We start from the raw sequence: 16,132 nt of genomic DNA on the forward strand, positions 1-16,132 counted from the left end.
TCTCTCTTTATGTAGTGTGTTAGGTCTCTCTTTATGTAGTGTTGTGTTAGGTCTCTCTTTATGTAGTGTTGTGTTAGGTCTCTCTTTATGTAGTGTTGTGTTAGGTCTCTCTTTATGTAGTGTTGTGGTGTCTCTCTTTATGTAGTGTTGTAGTGTCTCTCTTTATGTAGTGTTGTGTTGTCTCTCTTTATGTAGTGTTGTGTTAGGTCTCTCTTTATGTAGTGTTGTGTTAGGTCTCTCTTTATGTAGTGTTGTCTTAGGTCTCTCTTTATGTAGTGTTGTGGAGTCTCTCTTTATGTAGTGTTGTGGAGTCTCTCTTTATGTAGTGTTGTGTTAGGTCTCTCTTTATGTAGTGTTGTGTTAGGTCTCTCTTTATGTAGTGTTGTGTTAGGTCTCTCTTTATGTAGTGTTGTGGTGTCTCTCTTTATGTAGTGTTGTGGAGTCTCTCTTTATGTAGTGTTGTGGTGTCTCTCTTTCTGTAGTGTTGTGTTAGGTCTCTCTTTATGTAGTGTTGTGTTAGGTCTCTCTTTATGTAGTGTTGTGTTAGGTCTCTCTTTATGTAGTGTTGTGGTGTCTCTCTTTATGTAGTGTTGTGGAGTCTCTCTTTATGTAGTGTTGTGGTGTCTCTCTTTCTGTAGTGTTGTGTTAGGTCTCTCTTTATGTAGTGTTGTGTTAGGTCTCTCTTTATGTAGTGTTGTGTTAGGTCTCTCTTTATGTAGTGTTGTGGTGTCTCTCTTTATGTAGTGTTGTGGTGTCTCTCTTTATGTAGTGTTGTAGTGTCTCTCTTTATGTAGTGTTGTGTTAGGTCTCTCTTTATGTAGTGTTGTGTTAGGTCTCTCTTTATGTAGTGTTGTGTTAGGTCTCTCTTTATGTAGTGTTGTGGTGTCTCTCTTTATGTAGTGTTGTGGTGTCTCTCTTTATGTAGTGTTGTAGTGTCTCTCTTTATGTAGTGTTGTGTTAGGTCTCTCTTTATGTAGTGTTGTGTTAGGTCTCTCTTTATGTAGTGTTGTGTTAGGTCTCTCTTTATGTAGTGTTGTGTTAGGTCTCTCTTTATGTAGTGTTGTGGAGTCTCTCTTTATGTAGTGTTGTGTTAGGTCTCTCTTTATGTAGTGTTGTGTTAGGTCTCTCTTTATGTAGTGTTGTGGTGTCTCTCTTTATGTAGTGTTGTGTTAGGTCTCTCTTTATGTAGTGTTGTGGAGTCTCTCTTTATGTAGTGTTGTGTTAGGTCTCTCTTTATGTAGTGTTGTGTTAGGTCTCTCTTTATGTAGTGTTGTGTTAGGTCTCTCTTTATGTAGTGTTGTGTTAGGTCTCTCTTTATGTAGTGTTGTGTTAGGTCTCTCTTTATGTAGTGTTGTGGAGTCTCTCTTTATGTAGTGTTGTGTTAGGTCTCTCTTTATGTAGTGTTGTGTTAGGTCTCTCTTTATGTAGTGTTGTGGTGTCTCTCTTTATGTAGTGTTGTGGTGTCTCTCTTTATGTAGTGTTGTGGAGTCTCTCTTTATGTAGTGTTGTGTTAGGTCTCTCTTTATGTAGTGTTGTGTTAGGTCTCTCTTTATGTAGTGTTGTGTTAGGTCTCTCTTTATGTAGTGTTGTGTTAGGTCTCTCTTTATGTAGTGTTGTGTTAGGTCTCTCTTTATGTAGTGTTGTGGTGTCTCTCTTTATGTAGTGTTGTGGTGTCTCTCTTTATGTAGTGTTGTGTTGTCTCTCTTTATGTAGTGTTGTGTTAGGTCTCTCTTTATGTAGTGTTGTGTTGTCTCTCTTTATGTAGTGTAGTGTTAGGTCTCTCTTTATGTAGTGTTGTGGAGTCTCTATGTAGTGTTGTGGTGTCTCTCTTTATGTAGTGTTGTGTTAGGTCTCTCTTTATGTAGTGTTGTGTTAGGTCTCTCTTTATGTAGTGTTGTGGAGTCTCTCTTTATGTAGTGTTGTGTTAGGTCTCTCTTTATGTAGTGTTGTGTTAGGTCTCTCTTTATGTAGTGTTGTGTTAGGTCTCTCTTTATGTAGTGTTGTCTTAGGTCTCTCTTTATGTAGTGTTGTGTTAGGTCTCTCTTTATGTAGTGTTGTGGAGTCTCTCTTTATGTAGTGTTGTGTTAGGTCTCTCTTTATGTAGTGTTGTGTTAGGTCTCTCTTTATGTAGTGTTGTGGAGTCTCTCTTTATGTAGTGTTGTGTTAGGTCTCTCTTTATGTAGTGTTGTGTTAGGTCTCTCTTTATGTAGTGTTGTGGAGTCTCTCTTTATGTAGTGTTGTGGAGTCTCTCTTTATGTAGTGTTGTGTTAGGTCTCTCTTTATGTATTGTTGTGTTAGGTCTCTCTTTATGTAGTGTTGTGTTAGGTCTCTCTTTATGTAGTGTTGTGGAGTCTCTCTTTATGTAGTGTTGTGGTGTCTCTCTTTATGTAGTGTTGTGTTAGGTCTCTCTTTATGTAGTGTTGTAGTGTCTCTCTTTATGTAGTGTTGTGTTAGGTCTCTCTTTATGTAGTGTTGTGTTAGGTCTCTCTTTATGTAGTGTTGTGTTAGGTCTCTCTTTATGTAGTGTTGTGGTGTCTCTCTTTATGTAGTGTTGTGGTGTCTCTCTTTCTGTAGTGTTGTGTTAGGTCTCTCTTTATGTAGTGTTGTGTTAGGTCTCTCTTTATGTAGTGTTGTGTTAGGTCTCTCTTTATGTAGTGTTGTGGTGTCTCTCTTTATGTAGTGTTGTGGTGTCTCTCTTTATGTAGTGTTGTAGTGTCTCTCTTTATGTAGTGTTGTGTTAGGTCTCTCTTTATGTAGTGTTGTGTTAGGTCTCTCTTTATGTAGTGTTGTGTTAGGTCTCTCTTTATGTAGTGTTGTGTTAGGTCTCCCTTTATGTAGTGTTGTGTTAGGTCTCTCTTTATGTAGTGTTGTGGTGTCTCTCTTTATGTAGTGTTGTGGAGTCTCTCTTTATGTAGTGTTGTGTTAGGTCTCTCTTTATGTAGTGTTGTGGTGTCTCTCTTTATGTAGTGTTGTGTTAGGTCTCTCTTTATGTAGTGTTGTGTTAGGTCTCTCTTTATGTAGTGTTGTGTTAGGTCTCTCTTTATGTAGTGTTGTGGAGTCTCTCTTTATGTAGTGCTGTGTTAGGTCTCTCTTTATGTAGTGTTGTGTTAGGTCTCTCTTTATGTAGTGTTGTGGTGTCTCTCTTTATGTAGTGTTGTGGTGTCTCTCTTTATGTAGTGTTGTGGAGTCTCTCTTTATGTAGTGTTGTGTTAGGTCTCTCTTTATGTAGTGTTGTGTTAGGTCTCTCTTTATGTAGTGTTGTGGAGTCTCTCTTTATGTAGTGTTGTGTTAGGTCTCTCTTTATGTAGTGTTGTGTTAGGTCTCTCTTTATGTAGTGTTGTGGAGTCTCTCTTTATGTAGTGTTGTGTTAGGTCTCTCTTTATGTAGTGTTGTGTTAGGTCTCTCTTTATGTAGTGTTGTGGAGTCTCTCTTTATGTAGTGTTGTGTTAGGTATCTCTTTATGTAGTGTTGTGTTAGGTCTCTCTTTATGTAGTGTTGTGTTAGGTCTCTCTTTATGTAGTGTTGTGGAGTCTCTCTTTATGTAGTGTTGTGGAGTCTCTCTTTATGTAGTGTTGTGTTAGGTCTCTCTTTATGTATTGTTGTGTTAGGTCTCTCTTTATGTAGTGTTGTGTTAGGTCTCTCTTTATGTAGTGTTGTGGAGTCTCTCTTTATGTAGTGTTGTGTTATGTCTCTCTTTATGTAGTGTTGTGTTAGGTTTCTCTTTATGTAGTGTTGTGTTAGGTCTCTCTTTATGTAGTGTTGTGTTAGGTCTCTCTTTATGTAGTGTTGTCTTAGGTCTCTCTTTATGTAGTGTTGTGTTAGGTCTCTCTTTATGTAGTGTTGTGGAGTCTCTCTTTATGTAGTGTTGTGTTAGGTCTCTCTTTACGTAGTGTTGTGGTGTCTCTCTTTATGTAGTGTTGTGGTGTCTCTCTTTATGTAGTGTTGTGGAGTCTCTCTTTATGTAGTGTTGTGTTAGGTCTCTCTTTATGTAGTGTTGTGTTAGGTCTCTCTTTATGTAGTGTTGTGTTAGGTCTCTCTTTATGTAGTGTTGTGTTAGGTCTCTCTTTATGTAGTGTTGTGTTAGGTCTCTCTTATGTAGTGTTGTGTTAGGTCTCTCTTTATGTAGTGTTGTGGAGTCTCTCTTTATGTAGTGTTGTGTTAGGTCTCTCTTTATGTAGTGTTGTGGTGTCTCTCTTTATGTAGTGTTGTTAGGTCTCTCTTTATGTAGTGTTGTGTTAGGTCTCTCTTTATGTAGTGTTGTGTTAGGTCTCTCTTTATGTAGTGTTGTGGAGTCTCTCTTTATGTAGTGTTGTGTTAGGTCTCTCTTTATGTAGTGTTGTGTTAGGTCTCTCTTTATGTAGTGTTGTGTTAGGTCTCTCTTTATGTAGTGTTGTGTTAGGTCTCTCTTTATGTAGTGTTGTGGAGTCTCTCTTTATGTAGTGTTGTGTTAGGTCTCTCTTTATGTAGTGTTGTGTTAGGTCTCTCTTTATGTAGTGTTGTGGAGTCTCTCTTTATGTAGTGTTGTGTTAGGTCTCTCTTTATGTAGTGTTGTGGAGTCTCTCTTTATGTAGTGTTGTGTTAGGTCTCTCTTTATGTAGTGTTGTGTTAGGTCTCTCTTTATGTAGTGTTGTGTTAGGTCTCTCTTTATGTAGTGTTGTGTTAGGTCTCTCTTATGTAGTGTTGTGGAGTCTCTCTTTATGTAGTGTTGTGTTAGGTCTCTCTTTATGTAGTGTTGTGTTAGGTCTCTCTTTATGTAGTGTTGTGTTAGGTCTCTCTTTATGTAGTGTTGTGGAGTCTCTCTTTATGTAGTGTTGTGTTAGGTCTCTCTTTATGTAGTGTTGTGTTGTCTCTCTTTATGTAGTGTTGTGGTGTCTCTCTTTATGTAGTGTTGTGTTAGGTCTCTCTTTATGTAGTGTTGTAGTGTCTCTCTTTATGTAGTGTTGTGTTAGGTCTCTCTTTATGTAGTGTTGTAGTGTCTCTCTTTATGTAGTGTTGTGTTAGGTCTCTCTTTATGTAGTGTTGTGTTAGGTCTCTCTTTATGTAGTGTTGTGTTAGGTCTCTCTTTATGTAGTGTTGTGTTAGGTCTCTCTTTATGTAGTGTTGTGGTGTCTCTCTTTATGTAGTGTTGTGGAGTCTCTCTTTATGTAGTGTTGTGGTGTCTCTCTTTATGTAGTGTTGTGTTAGGTCTCTCTTTATGTAGTGTTGTGTTAGGTCTCTCTTTATGTAGTGTTATGTTGTCTCTATTTATGTAGTGTTGTGTTGTCTCTCTTTATGTGGTGTTGTGGAGTCTCTCTTGTCGTGATGTTTTGTCCTATATTTATATTTTTAATCCCAGCCCCCGTCCCCGCATGAGGCCTTTTGTCTTCTGGTAGGCCATCATTGTAAATAAGAAGGTGTGTGTGTGTGTGTGTGTGTGTGTGTGTGTGTGTGTGTGTGTGTGTGTGTGTGTGTGTGTGTGTGTGTGTGTGTGTGCTCACTATGCTGCCAGTGTTGTGGTGGTCAAGGCAACGACAGTGTTTTATCCCCCCTCCACATCTTCATGTTGAGACAGGCTTTTATTAAGGGGTGGGGAGGAGGAGAGACCGAGAGGGAGAGAGACAGTCTTGGAGGAGAGTAGAGAGGGAGAGAGACAGTCTTGGAGGAGAGTAGAGAGGGAGAGAGACAGTCATGGAGGAGAGTAGAGAGGGAGAGAGACAGTCTTGGAGGAGAGGAGAGAGAGTCATGGGAGAGGAGAGAGAGAAAGAGACATGGAGGAGGAGGAGAGACTGAGATGGGGAGAGAATCATGGGAGAGGAGAGAGAGAGTCATGGTATATCATGGGAGTCATGGGACTCTAGCTCTCCCTCTCCTCTCCCATGACTCTCCACGGTTGTCAACAATACCACCTACAATGCCTCTCACAAGAAGAAAAGTATTTTCCTAGGTGTGATTACTACAGCCATATTAAATCTAGCCTGGGACTTGCTTTTGGCAATCAATCAAATGTATTTATAAAGCCCTTCATACATCAGCTGATGTCACAAAGTGCTGTACAGAAACCCAGCCTAAAACCCCCAAACAGCAAGCAATGCAGGTGTAGAAGCACGGTGGCTAGGAAAAACTCCCTAGAAAGGCAGGAACCTAGGAAGAAACCTACAGAGGAACCAGGCTATGAGGGTTGGCCAGCCCTCTTCTGGCTGTGCCAGGTGGAGATTATAACATGGCCAAGATGTTCAAACGTTCATAGATGACCAGCAGAGTCAGATAATAATAATTACAGTGGTTGTCGAGGGTGCAACAGGTCAGCACCTCAGGAGTAGATGTCAGTTGGCTTTTTCATAGCCGATCATTCAGAGTATCTCTACCGCTCCTGCTGTCTCTAGAGAGTTGAAAACAGCAGGTCTGGGACAGGTAGCACGTCCGGTGAACAGATCAGGGTTCCATAGCCGCAGGCAGAACAGTTGAAACTGGAGCAGCAGCACGACCAGGTGGACTGCGGACAGCAAGGAGTCATCAGGCCAGGTAGTCCTGAGGCATGGTCCTAGGGCTCAGGTCCTCCGAGAGAAGAGAGATAGAGAGAGAGAGAGAGACAGAAAGAGAGAGAGAGAAAAAAGAGAGAGAGAATTAGAGAGAGCATACTTAAATTCACACAGGACACTGGATAAGACAGGAGAAATACTCCCCTGACACATAAACTATTGCAGCATAAATACTGGAGGCTGAGACAGGAGGGGTCAGGAGACACTGTGGCCCCGTCCGACGATACCCCGGGACAGGGCCAAACAGGGAGGATATAACCTTACCCACTTTGCCAAAGCACAGCCCCCACACCACTAGAGGGATATCTTCAACCACCAACTTACCATCCTGAGACAAGGCCGAGTATAGCCCACGAAGATCTCCCCCCACGACACGAACCCAAGGGGGGGGGGCAACCCGGACAGGAAGATCCCGTCAGTGACTCAACCCACAGTGATGAACCTATTAGGTTAAATCCCCCTGTTATAAGGTTAGAATATGTGCTGCTGTAAACTGCTTGATTGTCTAGTTTCACCCTGGATAATCTACCTGGTCCCAGATCTGTTTTTGTTGTTTTGCCAGTGGCGCGTGACAATGACCGTAGGAGTTGGTTAGAAGGCACAAACTGATCTGTGACCAGAGGCTAGGGATGATCTTATCTCTTGGTAGCATGAATGTGCTGGTTTAAGCTGCTTGATGACAAGGTTGATCTTGATGTAAGATCAACCGCGTAGCGCGTAAAAATCGTCCGTCCTCGGTTGCTACCGAGTTCCAAACTGCCTCGAGAACTGTTAGTCTGGGAGCTTCATGAAATGGGTTTCCATGGCCGGGCAGCCGCACACAAGCCTAAGATCGCCATGCGCATTGTCAAGCGTCAGCTGGAGTGGTGTTAAACTCACCGCCATTGGACTCTGGAGCAGTGGAAACGTGTTCTCTGGAGTGATGAATCACACTTCACCATCTGGCAGTCAGACAGGCGAATACCAGGCGAACACTACCTGCCCCAATGCATAGTGCCAACTGTAAAGTTTGGTGGAGGAGGAATAATAATGGTCTGAGGCTGTTTTTCATGGTTCGGGCTAGGCCCCTTAGTTCCAGTGAAGGGAAATCTTAACGCTACAGCATACAATGACATTCTAGACAATTCTGTGCTTCCGACTTTGTGGCAACAGTTTGGGGAAGGCCCTTTCCTGTTTCAGTATGACAATGCTCCGGTGCACAAAGCGAGGTCCCATACAGAAATGGTTTGTCAAGATTGTTGTGGAAGAACTTGACTGGCCTGCACAGAACCCTGACCTTAAACCCAATCGGACACCTTTGGGATGAATTGGAATGCCAACTGTGAGCCAGGGCCTAATCACCAAACATCAGTACCCGACCTCACTAATGCTCTTATGGCTGAATGGAAGCAAGTCCCCCTGCAGCAATGTTCCAACATCTAATGGAAAACCTTCCCAGAAGAGTGGAGGCTGTTATAGCAGGAAAAGGGGGAACAAACTCCATATTAATACCAATGATATTGGAATGAGATGTTAGACCAGCAGGTGTCCACGTACTGTTGGTCATGTAGTGTATCTCTGGTCTGTTGTATAGGCCTTTACTGCGTTGGTGTGATTTTCACTCTAAAACAAATGCCCCAAATATCTATGATGGTATGCTGACTGCAGACTGTCTCTATATCATCATGAACACTAGGGGCATATGTTTTAGAGTTAAAAATGTCACAACACATTAATATTACTTGTAGTAGGCAACAAAGGTTAACTAATAGAGACCCAAGGCTGCTCTCTCTGTAGCTGGAGGTTAGTATTATCATACTGCTCTCTCTGTAGCTGGAGGTTAGTATTATCATACTGCTCTCTCTGTAACTGGAGGTTAGTATTATCATACTGCTCTCTGTAACTGGAGGTTAGTATTATCATACTGCTCTCTCTGTAGCTGGAGGTTAGTATTATCATACTGCTCTCTCTGTAGCTGGAGGTTAGTATTATCATACTGCTCTCTGTAACTGGAGGTTAGTATTATCATACTGCTCTCTGTAACTGGAGGTTAGTATTATCATACTGCTCTCTGTAGCTGGAGGTTAGTATTATCATACTGCTGTCTGTAGCTGGAGGTTAGTATTATCATACTGCTCTCTGTAACTGGAGGTTAGTATTATCATACTGCTCTCTGTAGCTGGAGGTTAGTATTATCATACTGCTGTCTGTAGCTGGAGGTTAGTATTATCATACTGCTCTCTGTAGCTGGAGGTTAGTATTATCATACTGCTCTCTGTAGCTGGAGGTTAGTATTATCATACTGCTCTCTCTGTAACTGGAGGTTAGTATTATCATACTGCTCTCTGTAGCTGGAGGTTAGTATTATCATACTGCTCTCTGCAGCTGGAGGTCAGTATTATCATACTGCTCTCTCTGTAGCTGGAGGTTAGTATTATCAAACTGCTCTCTGTAGCTGGAGGTTAGTATTATCATACTGCTCTCTGTAGCTGGAGGTTAGTATTATCATACTGCTCTCTGTAGCTGGAGGTTAGTATTATCATACTGCTCTCTGTAGCTGGAGGTTAGTATTATCATACTGCTCTCTCTGTAGCTGGAGGTTAGTATTATCATACTGCTCTCTCTGTAGCTGGAGGTTAGTATTATCATACTGCTCTCTGTAGCTGGAGGTTAGTATTATGCTTTGTGTCATCATTTCACCTTTCTCCATCCATGAAAAACATTGTGAAACACTGAGAAGGACGAAGCGTGGATACTGACTGATCTGGGATAGTTTCGCCACAGGGCTGCAGGTAGTCTAGCGGTTAAGAGCGTTGGCCGGTAACAGAAAGGTTTGAATCCTGAGCCGACTAGGTGAAAAAAATCTTTGTGTGCCCTTGAGCAAGGCACTTAAACCCTAATTACTCCTGTAAGTTGCTCTGGATAAGAGTGTCTGCTAAAATTACTGTAATGTAAAATGTAATGGTACACAATCCCCTACATAGTGCACTACTTTCCATCCTACATAGTGCACTAGTTTCCATCCTACATAGTGCACTAGTTTCCATCCTACATAGTGCACTAGTTTCCATCCTACATAGTGCACTAGTTTCCATCCTACATAGTGCACTAGTTTCCATCCTACATAGTGCACTAGTTTCCATCCTACATAGTGCACTAGTTTCCATCCTACATAGTGCACTAGTTTCCATCCTACATAATGCACCAGTTTTCACCAGAGCTCTGGGTGCCATTTGGGATGAACAATGCCCAGCCTCCAGCCTGGTGCACCAGCAGATGGGGAAGGGTCATGGGGCTCTTCCTGATCTGGGAGGGTCTTTTTTAGGGGTTTGACAGAGGAACAATGAGCTCCACCCTTCCTTCACAGATGCTTATATACCCAGTGATATAATAGAGAGTTGTAGAGCGAACCATCTGTTCTTCATTCCTTCACTGTGTTTCCCTCCCAGGCAATAGATGTCTTGGACGCCTGAATACTGTCCCTGGGCTGCAAGGGCAATAGAGCACTACGCTACAGTAACCTCCTTCCTGGTCTCACTCTTCAGACAAACACAAAATATGGGAACTTAGGGTATATTATTCTGCTATTTACCATATTTACTATAACAACCAATTTGACTCTTTTAGTTTGTAAAAAGTGACGTTATATTTTTTGTGATGCAGTGTAACCGATGTGAAATGGCTAGCTAGTTAGCGATGGTGCGCGCTAATAGCGTTTCAATCGGGTGACGTCACTCGCTCTGAGACCTTGAAGTAGTTGTTCCCTTTGCGTCGCAAGGGCCGCGGCTTTTGTGGAGCGAATGGTAACGATGCTTCGTGGGGTGTCAGTTGTTGATGTGTGCAGAGGGTCCCTGGTTCGAGCCCGGGTTGGGGCGAGGAGAGGGACAGAAATTATACTGTTACAGCAGCATACATACGTCTATGATGTAGATTGTGCAAGTCAAAATGTAGCATTTCTTTTGTCAATATAGGCTCTCTTGGAGAATTGTCCTTAAAATAGATAAAGAAAAAGACTGAAGAAAAGAGGGTGAGAGAGAGAGAGACAACTGTCAGCTTGGGATCTGTGTCTCTCTTTAATTCTCTGTTATGGTTTACCATCTCTAGCTTCACCTTTGACCATCAGAGGGGCCTCTACCGTCACAATAGCTCTGCTCTCCTATTGGTTGGACACACAAACTCTGCCTGCTTCTATCCCCCCCACAGAGAGTGTTTTGGTGACTGCTGACTAGCACACGACAAAGTAGATTGTCTTGTCTGGGTGTTTTAATGCGATGGTTTACTCACTATAACTAATGCTGTTGTTTCCTCCTTAAACAGCACTGGGATGAAAGTGGGACGGAAGAGTACGAGGCAGAAGGTGGGTGTAAAGTTACCATAAAGTTACTGCATTTATTGTAAAGTTACGATAAAGTTATTACATTTATTGTAAAGTTACTGCATTTATTGTAAAGTTACTGCATTTATTGTAAAGTTACTGCATTTATTGTGAAGTGTTTACAATAAATACAAACACTTTACAATAAATGCAAAATAATTACAATAAATGCAGTAACTCTACAATAAATGCAAACACTTTACAATAAATGCAGTTACTGTATTTATTGTAAAAAAAAAATATTGTAATTGTTTTGCATTTATTGTAAAGTGTTTGTATTTATTGCAAAGTTTTTGCATTTATTGTAAAGTTACTGAATTTATTGTAAAGTTGTTGCATTTATTGTAAAGTTACTGCATTTAAAGAAAAGCTTACAAGTCAGCGTTTCACTCTACTCTTTACACCTACTGTATCCTGTACTTGTGACAAAACATTTATTTTTTATTTGATACTCACCACTTTCACTAGATAGCCATTCATCATAGTCAGCTTTAGGGTCAGTTCCATTTGAGTTTAGAAAGTAAACTGAAACGCCGTTATCAAGTAGAACTGACCCCAGGCCTCCCGAGTGGCGGAAGCGGTCTAAGGTACTGCATCGCAGTGCTTGAAGCATCACTACAGACCCAGGTTCGATCCCAGGCTGTGTCACAGCCAGCCACGACCGGGAAACCTGACTTCGGTCGCCAGCTGGACTGTCGCGCCCTGACCTGAGAGAGACGGTTTATTTCTCTATTTTGTTAGGTCAGGGTGTGGGATGGGCATTCTATGTTTTGTATTTCTTTGTCTTGTGCGTCTCTGATTAGGAATCATACTTAGGCAGCCTTTTCCCACCTGTGTTTGTGGGTAGTTGTTTTGTGTTTTCTGTACCTGACAGAACTGTGCGCTTTCGTTTCCCTTTGTTGTTTTGTTACGATTGTTACATGGACGATGTTTCCTCTGACACATTGGTGCGGCTGGCTTCCGGTTTAAGGGAGCATTGTGTCAAGAAGCAGTGCGGCTTGGCAGGGTCGTGTTTCAGAGGACTCATGGCTCTCGACCTTCGACCTCTCCCGAGTCAGTAAGGGAGTTGCAGCGATGGGACAAGACTGTACCTACCAATTGGATATCCTGAAATTAGGGAGAAAATAAATAAACAAAAGAAAGTAGAACTGGCCCTGATCGTAGGAGTGAGATGGAGGACATTCAACGCCTCAGGGAGCCAGGGTCTTAAGTCAAGGTGTGTGTGTGTGTGTGTGTGTGTGTGTGTGTGTGTGTGTAGGCCAGCTGCACCTGTGGAACCCTGATGAACCCTCTACCCCGCGAGGCTCTATCACACCCCTCTCAGACCACCTGGAGGAGAGGTTACGGGAGGCCTGCGAGGAGCTGGCTATGCCCTGGGATGGATGTGCCAGCCACCATGAGCTACTGGCTCTTTGTGACCACCTGGGCCTGGAGGTGAGGAAAGAGACTGTAATGGTACCCTTATCTTTATCGTATGGAATAGGGTGCCATTTTGGATTTAACCAAAGTTCATTTTGGGCTCAGCTGGTCCCAATTTACTTCTCACCCCATCCTCCTGGCCCTAATCCTTCCATGTTTGCTGATCTGTAAGGTGGAAGCAATGTGGTAGAAGCAGGTCTGATCTGTAAGGTGGAAGCAATATGGTGGAAGCAGGTCTGATCTGTAAGGTGGAAGCAATATGGTGGAAGCAGGTCTGATCTGTAAGGTGGAAGCAATATGTTGGAAGCTCCACCACTACACTGCTGATACCTATCCAGTTCCCTTTAGATCGGCAAACATTGAAGGGTTAGAGCCAAGGAGAAAGGGTAAGGGAGCTAATTAGGACCGGCTGACTATGTAACGAATGGCAACCTATTTCCTATAGTGCATTAGATAGGGAATAGGGTGCTATTTTGGACATATCCCCAAGTGGAGGTTTGAGAGTCTGAGTAGATCAAATCAAATCAAATGTATTTATATAGCCCTTCTTACGTCAGCTGATATCTCAAAGTGCTGTACAGAAACCCAGCCTAAAACCCCAAACAGGAAGCAATACAGGTGTAGAAGCACGCAGATGCTGGGAAATGTTTCTGATTGTTGTTGTTTACTTCTGTCTCCAGGTGACAGAGGATGTCCTCCAGGTTCTAAGTGGTGATGAGATCATGAGCGTTCAGGCGTTTACTTCCTGGGTTCTGAACCATGCCAAGGCCCCTACCCCGTCTGCCTCCACACCTTACAGACAGCTCAAAAGACTACACTCCTCACAGGTACAGTGAAGCTCACCGTCTTAGGTCTAGTTCTCATGTCAAAGCTAGACATCGGTACCACATTTTTTGTGATTTCTTAACAAAATTCCTGATTGACAATTTTTTTTAAAAACATGCTGGGAACGGCGTTACAATATTTCCTGTTTAGAGTCACTCTTGAATTAATAAATGGATGGATGAAGGATTGAATGAATGAACTAACAAATAAATGAATCAATTATTGAATGAATGAACTAACAAATGAATGAATCAATTATTGAATGAATGAACTAACAAATGAATGAATCAATTATTGAATGAATGAACTAACAAATGAATGAATCAATTATTGAATGAATGAACTAACAAATGAATGAATCAATTATTGAATGAATGAACTAACAAATGAATGAATCAATTATTGAATGAATGAACTAACAAATGAATGAATCAATTATTGAATGAATGAACTAACAAATGAATGAATCAATTATTGAATGAATGAACTAACAAGTGAATGAACGCATGTATTAGACAACTAAAATAGATTCTGCCACAAACCAACTCAATGACAAGTACACACACAGTATCTTGCTGTAGTATCTGCTAATATTTATGAAGTGTTCCCCCATCTCTCCTTGCAGCCATTCGATGAGACGGGTCGTAGAACCAGCGCTATGAGGAGTACCATCGAGATGCGTCTGTTCTCCACTCTGGACGACGGGACAGGGTCCGCTCCCGCTGAGGACATCCTGGATGCCTGGATGGAGGAGGGCATCGAGAACAGCCCTGAGATACTACAGGTGATGATACTTTACCTCTCATTCTGAAGGGAGGTAGAGGGGGAGGTAGAGAGAGGGGGAGGTGGAGGGAGGGAGGGAGGTAGGTAGAGAGAGAGGTAGGTAGAGAGGGAGGGAGGTAGAGAGGTAGGTAGAGAGAGAGGGAGAGAGGGAGGGAGGGAGGTAGAGAGGGAGGGAGGTAGAGAGGGAGGGAGGTAGAGAGGTAGGGAGAGAGGGAGGTAGAGAGAGAGGGAGAGAGGGAGGTAGGTAGAGAGGGAGAGAGAGAGGGAGGGAGGTAGAGAGGTAGGTAGAGAGAGAGGGAGGGAGAGAGGGAGGGAGGTAGAGAGGGAGGTAGAGAGAGAGGGAGGTAGGTAGAGAGGTAGAGAGGGAGGTAGAGAGAGAGGGAGGTAGGTAGGTAGAGAGGGAGAGAGAGAGGGAGGGAGGTAGAGAGGGAGGGAGGTAGAGAGGGAGGTAGAGAGAGAGGGAGAGAGGGAAGGAGGTAGAGAGGGAGGGAGGTAGAGAGGTAGGTAGAGAGAGAGGGAGGTAGGTAGAGAGGGAGGGAGAGAGGGAGGGAGGTAGAGAGGTAGGTAGAGAGAGAGGGAGGTAGGTAGAGAGGGAGGGAGAGAGGGAGGTAGAGAGGGAGGGAGGTAGAGAGAGAGGGAGAGAGGGAGGAGGTAGAGAGGTAGGTAGAGAGAGAGGGAGGTAGGTAGAGAGGGAGGGAGAGAGGGAGGGAGGTAGAGAGGTAGGTAGAGAGAGAGGGAGGGAGAGAGGGAGGGAGGTAGAGAGGTAGGTAGAGAGAGAGGGAGAGAGGGAGGGAGGTAGAGAGGGAGGGAGGTAGAGAGGGAGGGAGGTAGAGAGGGAGGTAGAGAGAGAGGGAGGGGAGGTAGAGGGGGAGGTAGAGAGAGAGGGAGGGAGAGAGGGAGGTAGAGAGGGTAGGTAGAGAGAGAGGGAGAGAGAGAGGGAGGTAGAGAGAGAGAGAGGGAGGGAGAGAGGGAGGAGGTAGAGAGGGAGGGAGGTAGAGAGGAAGGGAGGTAGAGAGGGAGGTAGAGAGGGAGGGAGGAGAGAGGGAGGGAGGTAGAGAGGGAGGGAGGTAGAGAGGGAGGAGGTAGAGAGGGAGGGAGGTAGAGAGGAGAGGGAGGGAGGGGAGGTAGAGAGAGGTAGAGGGAGGGGAGGGAGGGAGGTAGAGGAGGTAGAGAGAGAGGGAGGGAGGGAGGGAGAAGTAGAGAGAGGGAGGGAGGGAGGGAGGTAGAGAGAGGTAGAGAGAGAGGGAGGGAGGGAGGTAGAGAGAGGTAGAGAGAGAGGGAGGGAGGGAGGGAGAAGTAGAGAGAGAGAGGGAGGGAGGTGGAGAGAGGTAGGTAGAGAGAGAGGGTGGGAGGGAGGGAGGTAGAGAGCGGTAGAGAGAGGGAGGGAGGGAGGGAGGTAGAGAGAGGGAGGGAGGGAGGGAGGTAGAGAGAGGTAGAGAGAGAGGGAGGGAGGGAGAAGTAGAGAGAGGGAGGGAGGGAGGTAGAGAGAGAGGGAGACTATAAGAGCACAAGGCGAGACCCAGATGCAGACATGGGAGGCTTGATATTTATTAATCGATCCAAAAATGGGTAGGCAAGAGAATGGTCGTGGACAGGAAAAAGGTCAAAACCAGTTCAGTGTCCAGGAGGTACAGAGTGGCAGACAGGCTCGAGGTCACAGCAGGCAGTATGGTCAGGCAGGTGGGTATGGAGTCCAGAAAACAAGCAAGGGTCAAAAACCAGGAGGACTAGCAAAAGAGAATAGAGGTAGGAGTACGGGAAAAACGCTGGTTGACTTGAAAAACATACAAGATGAAGGTAGAGAGGGAGGGAGGGAGGTAGGGAGGGAGGTAGAGAGGGAGGGAGGGAGGTAGAGAGAGAGAGGTAGAGAGAGAGGGAGGGAGGTAGAGAGGGAGGTAGAGAGAGAGGGTGGGAGGTAGAGAGAGAGGGTGGGAGGTTGAGAGGGAGGTAGAGAGAGAGTGAGGGAGGTAGAGAGGGAGGTAGAGAGGGAGGTAGAGAGGGAGGGAGAGAGGGAGGGAAGTAGAGAGAGGGAGGGAGGTAGAGAGAGGGAGGGAGGTACAGAGGTAGGTAGAGAGAGAGGGAGGGAGGTAGAGAGGGAGGTAGAGAGAGGGAGGGAGGTAGAGAGGTAGAGAGAGAGGGAGGTAGAGAGAGAGGTAGAGAGGGAGGTAGAGAGAGAGGGAGGGAGGTAGAGAGAGAGGGAGAGAGGTAGAGAGAGAGGGAAGTGGAGGGAGGT

The 16,132-nt window shown here is 44.2% G+C and overlaps 1 protein-coding gene across 3 annotated transcripts in view; it reads left to right on the forward strand.

The window, feature by feature from the left end:
- The window catches only part of nin (ninein (GSK3B interacting protein)), a 99,865-nt gene that overhangs the window by 47,987 nt on the left and 35,746 nt on the right, over window positions 1-16,132 (forward strand). For all 3 annotated transcript variants that reach the window (XM_029730903.1, XM_029730904.1, XM_029730905.1), the window contains 4 exons: window positions 10,815-10,854; window positions 12,131-12,306; window positions 12,972-13,118; window positions 13,742-13,900. In XM_029730903.1, coding sequence (XP_029586763.1) covers window positions 10,815-10,854; window positions 12,131-12,306; window positions 12,972-13,118; window positions 13,742-13,900 — 522 coding nt within the window. The remainder of the gene's footprint in view (window positions 1-10,814; window positions 10,855-12,130; window positions 12,307-12,971; window positions 13,119-13,741; window positions 13,901-16,132) is intronic.

The sequence above is a fragment of the Salmo trutta genome, chromosome 33 (assembly GCF_901001165.1).
Source record: "Salmo trutta chromosome 33, fSalTru1.1, whole genome shotgun sequence".
NCBI classification, from domain to species: domain Eukaryota; kingdom Metazoa; phylum Chordata; class Actinopteri; order Salmoniformes; family Salmonidae; genus Salmo; species Salmo trutta.